The sequence below is a fragment of the Takifugu rubripes genome, chromosome 7 (assembly GCF_901000725.2).
Source record: "Takifugu rubripes chromosome 7, fTakRub1.2, whole genome shotgun sequence".
Lineage (NCBI taxonomy): Eukaryota > Metazoa > Chordata > Actinopteri > Tetraodontiformes > Tetraodontidae > Takifugu > Takifugu rubripes.
In genome coordinates, this window is record NC_042291.1 from 11,875,235 (window position 1) to 11,885,201 (window position 9,967).

At 44.5% G+C, this 9,967-nt stretch overlaps 2 protein-coding genes and 1 long non-coding RNA gene across 6 annotated transcripts; 2 read left to right on the forward strand and 1 right to left on the reverse strand.

Moving 5' to 3' along the window:
* Positions 1–294: 294 nt before the first annotated feature.
* Positions 295–3,042, forward strand: pigv (phosphatidylinositol glycan anchor biosynthesis, class V). The gene is made up of 3 exons (XM_011605539.2): positions 295–638; positions 826–1,992; positions 2,081–3,042. The coding sequence occupies exons 1-3, from the start codon at positions 576–578 to the stop codon at positions 2,366–2,368; spliced, it is 1,518 nt and encodes a 505-aa protein (XP_011603841.2). The 5' UTR covers positions 295–575; the 3' UTR covers positions 2,369–3,042.
* Positions 2,635–3,890, reverse strand: LOC105416674 (uncharacterized). Its single transcript, XR_964669.2, has 4 exons — positions 3,749–3,890; positions 3,091–3,354; positions 2,962–3,008; positions 2,635–2,759 (listed from the first exon to the last, which is right to left on the reverse strand). It is a non-coding gene; the product is annotated as an uncharacterized lncRNA (long non-coding RNA).
* zdhhc18a (zDHHC palmitoyltransferase 18a) lies at positions 3,889–9,967 on the forward strand. 4 transcript variants are annotated; one of them, XM_011605536.2, is made up of 10 exons: positions 3,891–4,516; positions 4,621–4,781; positions 5,007–5,156; positions 5,566–5,703; positions 5,907–5,958; positions 6,556–6,658; positions 6,759–6,871; positions 7,000–7,105; positions 8,007–8,079; positions 8,655–8,792. In XM_011605536.2, the coding sequence occupies exons 1-9, from the start codon at positions 4,284–4,286 to the stop codon at positions 8,046–8,048; spliced, it is 1,098 nt and encodes a 365-aa protein (XP_011603838.1). In that variant the 5' UTR covers positions 3,891–4,283; the 3' UTR covers positions 8,049–8,079; positions 8,655–8,792. The 4 variants fall into 4 exon arrangements, with proteins under 4 accessions (XP_011603837.1, XP_003966048.2, XP_011603838.1 ...); XM_011605538.2 differs by having other exon boundaries at positions 8,007–8,090; positions 8,655–8,791; XM_011605535.2 differs by lacking the exon at positions 8,007–8,079 and having other exon boundaries at positions 3,889–4,516; positions 8,655–9,967.

Here is a 9,967-nt window from a genome sequence, read left to right on the forward strand (position 1 = left end):
CTCCGAATATCTCGGAGAATCCTATAGTGCCGCATCAAGTTGGCCCTGAGCTTTTATTTTGAAATTGGATCTGCAGTGACGCCGGAAGTTAAATATCTGTTTAGACTTAGAGAATCTTAAGAATTCAATAAAGTCATCGGTAAGATGATTAAAATACATAGAAAGCGGTTATGCGGTTATGTATAAGCTAAAATAAACATATATAAGCATACATATACATTGATTAATTGATATATATTTATAGTCTAACGTTGCCGGTGCCTACCGATACAATAGGTGGCGCTATGGGTCGTAAGCCGCCTTCTGGCAAACAACGAAGAAAAGAGCTGAGGCACTGCGGGAGAACGAGAAGAGATCGGTATATGGACGGACATAAAACTTGTGTTTAACAATGGCAGCTATAAAATAGAAACGGGCGTCCACCTTCACCGTAAAATGAATGGAATTGCGACAATCACAGAATTGAACTTTTCTGTAATCGGACTGTTGAAAAGGAAAAACCGATTTGTTACAGCGACAATGCCGAGACCTGTCACAACCTGCTTTGTCCATTTTTGCTCATTTCAGCAATAACAATGGATGTCAGAACAGTTGTACACTTTGCCGCTGTCACCAGGGGCTTATCACTGTTTCTGCAGGTAAAGTTTGGTTCGTGGTAAATTTCTCAAGAAGCGAAATTCGTAGCTATAGTAATGCTGGCTGTAAGTCCTCGGTTTACCTGATTTTTGACTCACCTCCTGGTGACAATGTGCTTATTTGTTTCTGTTGACGGCACATTCCTATTTGTAACTGCAGATTTACCTTATAAAATCATTTCCTCCGCAGGCTGCCTTTAATGCTGTCATCCCTGACCATAATGCTGAAGCATTCATGCCACCAAGGACAGAGGAGCCCCTGTACTTGGACTCCACGGTGGACTGGCTGCTCAGTGGCCTCTCTCGCTGGGATGCTGAGCATTTCCTCTTCATTGCTGAGAGGGGATACCTTTATGAGCACAACTTTGCATTCTTCCCACTTTTCCCCATTTTGCTCAGGGGCTTGGCAGATACGCTGCTCTGGCCAGTAAGCAGCTGGCTGGGCATGCGTGGGCGGCTGCTGGTGGCTGTGGCTTTGGGGAACAGTGCACTTTTTCTGTTGAGTGTGGTTGCTTTGCACGCCCTTAGTAGAACCGTCCTCCAGGACAGACGTCTCGCTATGCTGTCCACTCTGCTGTACTGCATTACACCTGCTAATGTTTTCATGACTGCTGGATATTCTGAGAGCCTGTTTGCTGCTCTCACATTTGGTGGCCTGTACCTGCTGGAGAAAGGATTCACCTTCCGAGCCTGTCTGGCCCTCAGCATAGCCACTGCAGCACGATCCAATGGACTGGTAAACATCGGGTTTCTGCTCTACCTTCCATCATTGCGTGCAATTTCCCAGATTCGTGTATATCGAGTGACAACGAAAGGCCACAGGAAAGTCCTCCAATATGTTTGGGTAATAAGTCGTCTGTTATTAACCTCCATCTTGGGGACTATGGTTATCGCCCTTCCATTTTGTGCTTTTCAGTACTATGGATATAGGACTTTTTGCACGCCATCCCTGTCCTTGGAAAGGGTCCCCCTTGCACTCTTGTCACTGGGTGAACGGAAGGGCTACCGAGTCCCAGATGAAAATGGCCCACCACCCCTTTGGTGTATGAGACCCCTCCCCATTCTTTATTCTCATATCCAGGATGTATATTGGGATGTGGGATTCTTCCGCTACTTTGAATTAAAACAGATACCAAACTTCCTTCTAGCTCTACCTATGGCTACTCTCGGTATAATGGCAGCTTATGCTTATCTTCAAGCAAATCCGGAACTGTGCCTGAGACTTGGACTTTGGGAGACAGGCACAAATAGGGGGCTTGACAAACCCATACCTGGACTGTTCAATCCAAAAGTGTTTGTATATGTGGTGCATTCAACAGTTCTTCTGGCTTTTGGGACATTATGCATGCATGTTCAGGTATGTAAATCATATAAATCCATGTCTAGAACATCACAGCTGTCCCTTACACATTCTCATTGCCTTTGTTTTTCATTGATATTTCAAGGTTCTGACCAGATTCCTGGCGTCTTCGTCTCCCGTGCCCTTCTGGATAAGTGCTCACCTGCTCCTCCTCAATGAACCTCTTCTTCATCGCAGGAAAACATCAAATCCCAACATTCAGCTGCTGACAGCGGCCAGAGGGGGATGCAAGCACGCAGCCCCAAACCCCATCATTGCCCTTCTTCCACATTTCACAACCTGTTGTCCAATAACACAAAGCATCTTGGGATATTTCCTCTCTTACTGGGTGTTGGGACTTGCTCTTCACTGTAACTTTTTTCCATGGACATAAAGAAATAACTGCGCCTTTACCACATTTTTATTCCCACTCAAATCTACAGAATGGCGTTTTCTAACAGGACGTCAAAATCTCACTTTTGTTGTGGTAATTGTTAGGAAACTACTTGAATGCTTCGTTTCCTTATTCCACGCTTTATTACATAATAAATTGATCATTCATGTTTAGAACTCTGTTTGAGCAATAACCTCTTTTCCCTGTTAAATGTGTTTCCAGCAGCTTTCTGAAGTCCTCCATAATGTTGATATTGCACTGCATGCTTTTAATGATTTTTGAATGACACACGGGGAATTCTGAATGTTTAGGAACTCATAGAAATTGTAGCTGTTTTATAGTTCTCATTTATTTGTAGTCCTTGTAAAGCCAGTGCTTTTTTGGTGTTCTCCTGTAATGAAATGATTGATTTATTTTATTTATTTGTTTTATAAAGTACAGCGTACATGATTTGCCTTTGTATTTTGTCCTTTTGACTTTACCTTGAAATTTAGAAATGTCTATTTTAAAAGCAATAGAGGTCATGACATTAGTGAAGGAATACATATTTGAGTTTTTAAAAAAGACTCAAGGATATAAAAAAACATGGTCACCTGATGTAAAGACAACTCTGTCTTTGTTCTTTTTTCCAGTGTAGAATCTGTCAATACAGAATTAAACAGGCAAAAATGTTACTCAACTTGCTCATTATTCCATTTATTGTAATTATAATTTGTAATTACTTCATCTGTGGGATTGGGTACAATTGAGTCTAATATTGTGGGGTGGTGGTAGCTCAGTCTGTTGGGAACTGGGGCTGAGGTAGGTGGTAGGTTCCAGAACAACTTTAGAGCAATGCCAAGGTACCCTTGAGCAAGGTACCGAACCCCCAAATGCTTGTCGGGCTCTGTAATGAACTGGCGGCTCCTCCAGGGGTGGACTCTGCCGTGGTGTTGATCTTTTTTCTCTGAATCCATAATGGCAGTGATTGAGTAGATGATATTTAACTGTAAAGAAAATCCAGTCTATTATTAGTTTTTAGAAACCTGTGGCAGTATGGAGTAATTTCTAACTGACTTTTACTGTCATTTCATGCAGAAATGAAAACAGATTGAAATGATAAGTTACAGATAATGGTTTCGCAATGTCTATAATAACCTTTGATTATGTCACGATTGTTGCAATATTGATATTGTTAGTCGACTTTTTATTTCTACGTTTCATAGTTATTGTAGTGGTTTCATTAGCGTTGATTATGGATTTCTTCTTCTACGAAAAAAAAATCTTATTGGCATCATCTGTTCTGCCAGCTCAGGGCCAAAGTTCCCCAACAAGATTATTCATGTTGTCTGCTGCAGCATCATATTTATCCTTCTCCATAAACGAGCTGGGAAAACTAACCTGGGCTTTACTAAACCGTGAATCAAACCATCTCTAGCTCTGCAACCATCTGCTCCTCCAGCTTCCGGATCTCTGCAGGTTGGTCGCGAGAGACACTGAAATGTGACGTCAGTGGGTGTTCTCGCGACTACGTCCACATCCTCCTCGTGACGTAGATTAGCGACGGCGAAAAGTAGCCGTGACCCGTTCCAACGAGCGTCACTTCGAGCCCGTTTGTGATGTTTTTAATACTACGAAATGTTCGCCAGCATTTGCGATTGGATTTAGCTTGAACCCCAAACATGTTCATTTGCGTCGAATCAACCGGGGAAGTGGTTCAGCTCGTTAAAATCTGCGGCGGAGCGAAATGTCTTCGCTGTCCCACTAGCTAGCTAACGTTAGCTTTCAGGATGTCCTGCTGAGCGCTATCGGAACGAGCGAGATGTCCGCGTACAATGACTGATACTTGAGAGTTTTGACTCTAGATAACTCGGCGAGAAGAGCGATTACTTCGTGCCTTTCTCTCCCACTGAACTGTGCTGATACCGTTTACGCCATGAAGAACTGCGAGTACCAGCAGATAGACCCGCGGGCGCTGTCCGTGTCGCCCTCGTCCGCGGAGAACCACATCGGGAAGAGGTCGCAGCGGCCGCGGAGGAAATGGGAAGTGTTTCCAGGGAAAAACAGGTTTTTCTGTGATGGACGACTCATCCTGGCCAGGCAGAATGGTGTCCTTCCAATGACTCTGGTCCTTATTGTTGTCACATGTGGCCTTTTCTTTGCATTCGAGTAAGTATCTTGTCTGTCCATTAAGCGCAACATCCCACTTTGTAGAATATACACGTGGGACTCAACTTATCACCGTGGCAACAAATTCTTTTTCCTCTCCACAGTTGCCCATTCCTTGTGGAGCACCTCACCGTCTTCATACCTGTGATCGGTGGCGTGCTTTTTGTGTTTGTGATCATCTCTCTGCTGAGAACCAGCTTTACAGATCCAGGTATCTTACCTAGGGCCACGCCAGACGAAGCAGCGGACATAGAGAAACAAATAGGTAAGGGCCGACATGGAGGCCGTGGCGGTTCGCCGCAGGCCAGATGGGCTAAAAAGCTTTGCCATATGGAGGCTGCTAGAAATGTAACTGTAGACCTAAGTAGCTTACTGTTTAAGTTAAAGAGCAGTCTGGCTTTCTGTGTTATTGCTTTCACAGACCTTTTGAGTGTGTGTCTTGGTCACATATTTTAGTCTCAGCTCCTCCCTTGAACTTCTCTATTTCAAGATACCTCAGGATCATCTTCATATCGCCCACCTCCGAGAACCAAGGAGGTCCTCATCAACCAGCAGGTGGTGAAGCTCAAATACTGCTTCACTTGTAAAACCTTCCGACCTCCTCGGACCTCCCATTGCAGCTTGTGTGACAACTGTGTGGGTAAGAATCCGGTGGGAATTGTTATATATATATATATATATATAAAATGGAGGAGAGGCACTGTGCACACACTGTTTTAGAAACACCAGCAACAGAATAGATCGAGAATTTATTTATTTTTAATTTATCCTCACTGCGTGTCCCAACATAATCACCCTACATGGCTTACTGGCATCTTTCTCCTGCTTTCCATAAGAAAATGGTTAAGATCTTTGAAGGAATTTGACATGTACATGTACAAGATTTAACTGAGAAAATAGTGAAATCTACACATCTTCTTTTTAGTATATTTGTGTGGTCTGAAAAACCTTTATCCAGTCCTGACAGAATACATTACTCTTGAATATTCCCAATACTTTTAACACATTGTAAAGCTGACTCTAATCTTTGTGGCTGGTTTTACCCCCAGAGCGGTTTGACCACCACTGTCCATGGGTGGGCAACTGTGTTGGCAAGCGCAATTACCGCTTCTTCTACAGCTTCATCGTCTCGCTGTCTTTCCTGACATCTTTCATATTTGGCTGTGTCATCACGCACATTACTTTGCGTAAGTATCCTCATTCTGCACACACACACACACACACACACACACACAAACATGCATGCATGCACAAAGGTACTCGGTAGTTGTCCTGTTATTAAAAACAAATAATAGCAGTCATTTGGAATTGCGTCATTGTTTTGCTTTGTTCTCTGATTTTACTGCTTATTTTGCACATAATTTAATTGACTTTCTGTTTCTTTCATCAGGTTCACAAGCAGGTAAAAGCCTTATTCAAGCCATTCAAGAGAGCCCGGCCAGATATCCTTCTGAAATGCCAGCTGCACCATCACCCTTTTTGGGCCACGGATTAACTTTTCTTTAGAATTTGCTGTTGTTTTATGCCAGCAAATGGAACGAGTCAGACTGTTGACAAGGCCTTTGGAGCGACTCCTCGGACTAAGCCCGGCCTTAATAGGATCAGCGTTAACGTGCAATGAGGCGCCACTTTTAGGCAGATGGCGTTCCAGCAGGCGGTTTGCTGCCTCCTTTCTCACTGAGACAATGCCATTGTTGGCGTGACTGCAGCTGGATTTGAGGGTGTGGGGTAATTTACCTGTTTATGTTCACCACGCCTTGCTACATGATTACACAACGTGCATGCCACCACCTGCATCCCTCAACTTCTTGATGAGTTGGTTTACATTCCAGTGGATGCACATTCCTAAGTATTACAGGTTCACTCATCTTCAAAATGGAATTCTTAAATTCCCTTTTGTATTTTTAACATTATTGTAAGATAACCTTCTCCACTGACTGTGTATAAATGTAGATATCATGAGAAGCTAAAGAAATGGTAGAAGTAGGCTTTGACATTTTGTGCATTAAGTGTTACCAACCTTGACTCTGCTTGTGCACTGTGGTCGAACTGGTGATTTGCTTCTTCTCCATCTGGTCCATTCTGGGACTCTCAGGCTTCCATACATACTTAATAGCCTCTAACCTCACAACAAATGAAGATGTAAGTACCTGTGTGTGGTTTTTGGCAGAACATCTGATACAGTCATTGTGGCTCAAGATGTCTGCTCACTCACCGCTCGCGATGTCCTTTAATTTTGCAGATTAAGGGCTCCTGGTCAAGTAAAAGAGCCGGAGAGGAGTACGGAAACCCATACAGCTACAACAGTATTATAACCAACTGCTGTGCTACATTATGTGGCCCCATGCCCCCGAGGTCAGTAAGATTGGCACTGACACCTCTGTGTGTCTCATTTTTCAGCATCTATACACATTTTCCTGCCTCAGTCATGTCTTCATCCTTTGGCTGTGTGTAAAATGGGGATTTTCTGCCCTGTTCTCCAGTTTGATAGACAGGAGAGGCTGGCTGCCCCTGGAAGAGATGATCCCCACTGCCTCTACCTCGGAGATGGAGCTGCCCACGTTTGTGGCCAAGAACGATGCTCACATGGTAGGATGAACCAGCTCCTGGTCCCTCCCATGTCCCCGTGTTCTCATTAGACTCCTCCCGTCTATTTTATACTAATTCATCCTCTAGCTTCTGTCCTTGGAGTTGATTTGCCAAACTGCAGCACATTGATTCAGACTTGAGGTACTTTTTTTTTTGTGGTTTTGTCGATAATATCAGAAAAAGGATGTTGCTCAGACAGTCGCAGACTTGACTGGAACAACTTTACCAAGCTATAAATCGGACCTGATGCGATGTAAAAGTAAATATGCACGTTACTTAGAACTGGAGTGTGAGGGAAGCGGCTTTTTTTAAGCTATAATGTGACGGGAACCACCCAAATCAGTATCAGCATCTCTGAGCACCTCAGAAGACGAGCAGGTGGACGGCTGCTGCAGCCAGACGTCAGCTAAGCAGCTGTTGAGCTGGTCATCATACGGCTGCAGATATTAATCTGGCTATTACCTGCTGTGGGACAGTAAACACATTTTCAACCCATGACAACTGCTTGCAAGTTATCAGAATTTCCTCTGTGCTTCCTGTAGCAGACAGTTGGATTTTCCTGCATAAACAGCTGATGCGAATGGTGACGGTCATATTTTTGTTTTACCAGCACTTTATCACGCTGTTGTGACAAAACGCACTCTTAAATGCCCTTTTGTTGTTTACACATCTGATTTGTTAAAACAGCTTTTTATATTTCAAATAAAATTTGTTCTATATTTTGCTACTTTTTTTGTGTTTCAGTTCAGACTGCCTGTTCTTTGTGCCCGGATTTTTACATTTTCTGCCGTTACTCTTAAGATTGTGTGAGCCGTTGCCCGGACGGGAGCGTTTGTTTTCCGTTGTTGCGATGAAAACACCTTACAGTCGGTGTCACACTGTATCCGTTCCCCCCTGCCAGGAGGAGAACTGTCAGGATTTTGCTTTGTCCTGCACAGCCTGAAGGCCACTGCTACCTGTAAGGCCGGTCGATGGTAAGAATAAGGTAGAACGTTGGGCCAATCACATCTCTCCACTTCCCATTGTCACCTTCATAACGCAGCGTCTCCCTCAGCAGTGCACAGACACGTTTGCTTCAGTCTCTGTCTGCTGTGTTTGGTGCGAGGGCTTCACTGACCTACTCCTGAATGTGCATGCTTCACTGTCACTCATTCTTCTGTCACTGAAAATCGATGACTGACTCGGCGCTGGCTGAAGGTCACGACCCCCGTCTGTATTTACGCGATGTCTTTTCTCGGGCCGATGAATTTGTGCGCATGAGAGCCGACGCGAGCCTGCAGATTGCGTCTCCTTCCACGATGGGAAGAAAAGCGGGGACAAAGTGGCTTTTCTGTGCATATTTGGCTTCTCTGCGTGTATCTGTCTGCCTCTTAACTCACTTTTTCCATGTCTCATATGAACCCGACTGCCGTCATCATCAGGACCGCCTTTGCTTTCACTGTGCATGAGCGTCGAAGCGAACCCAACAGATTTCTCCTGCTTGTCTTATTTCTCCTGTCACAGCCACCAGACGCGTCTGAACGTGTCTTCTTCTCTCACACTTCCACAGTGCACTCAGAGCACCAAGGGCATGCTGGGGAGAGTGGTTCGCTCCCTCGATTTTCACGAACTGTGCCCCCCCGGCACCCCAAAGACCACCCCGATGGGCCCGGAGGGTTCCAGCTCGGTGGCGCTTTCTGCACAACCTTCAGCCTCGGTCAGCTGTGCGCCACAGCCCACCCTTCAGTCTGTGGTGACCCCTTGCCCCCACTTCAGCAGAATCAACAAGAGGGACTCGCTGCACTCCACTAACCCGGCTTTCCGCCTGGCTTCTCCCTCGCCGTCATTGAGCCGGGCTGGTTTTGTTCTTGAGGATGCGCCGGAGGTCAGTTTTGTGCCGCTGCCTTGAGAAGGGCCTAAACCCGAGGCGGGCGTAGCTCATGTCCTCAATGCTCCTCACAGAGGAGTCGGCGGGACCTCAGCTGACAGTTCGCTGGTGTGTTCTGTGAGTTTATACCCCGCTCGTGTCTTTCAATATGAAGGTTAATCTTAGTAAAGTTTGGAAGCACAAAATAGAAGTATTTTTTTAACAGCTTTTTATGAAGACGCCCAGGACATGCCTCTATCACTGTCTATCACTGAACCTTAAAGCCATATGTCACATCCACAGTGTAAAGTTGCTAAGATCGTATGCAAGCAAGGCTTCAAATCTGGGCACATTTGTTGTAAAATACATACATGTATATACGTACATCTGTGCTCTGGACAGTGGAGTAGGACTCAAAAGAAAACCCAGTGCATCATTATCAAAATCCACTTTTAAAGATGGACATATACTTAATTCGAATGAAGGCATATGGAGGTTATTGACGTAGCGGTTACTGCAGTGTGTCTTCATTTTGTCCTGTACAACTGGATGCTAACCATCTGAAATAGCTCAACAAATCTGTTAAATGTCAAAGTCTGTGAGCTCAAACGTGCGCCTCCTTGCCCAGTATCAAACTGTATACGTGAGCTTCTTTAAGACTACTGTCAATCACGTCTTGGAACTGCTCTCCATTATTTACAGTATCAGAGTAATCCTGCAAAAGAAACAGCTGTAGAGGCTGCCACTAGGGGGCAGCAAAAGACAGACAATGCAGCCCGGTCCAGCAGAATAGTGCTACTACTTGTTTTTATCATCATCTTTTTTTCTCTCTTTTTTTAAAATTTGAGCGTCAAAGCTGGACATAGATTGTGAATTTGCCTTAGTCAGTGGGTCCAGTAGGTTTTGTGCTTACAAGCCGTGCTTGTGTGAGAAGACGAGGTCATATTGTCATATTTTGTAGGATGTGTCAGTGGAACTGAAACATTTGATGAAATAAAAAACAAATAAATAACGGA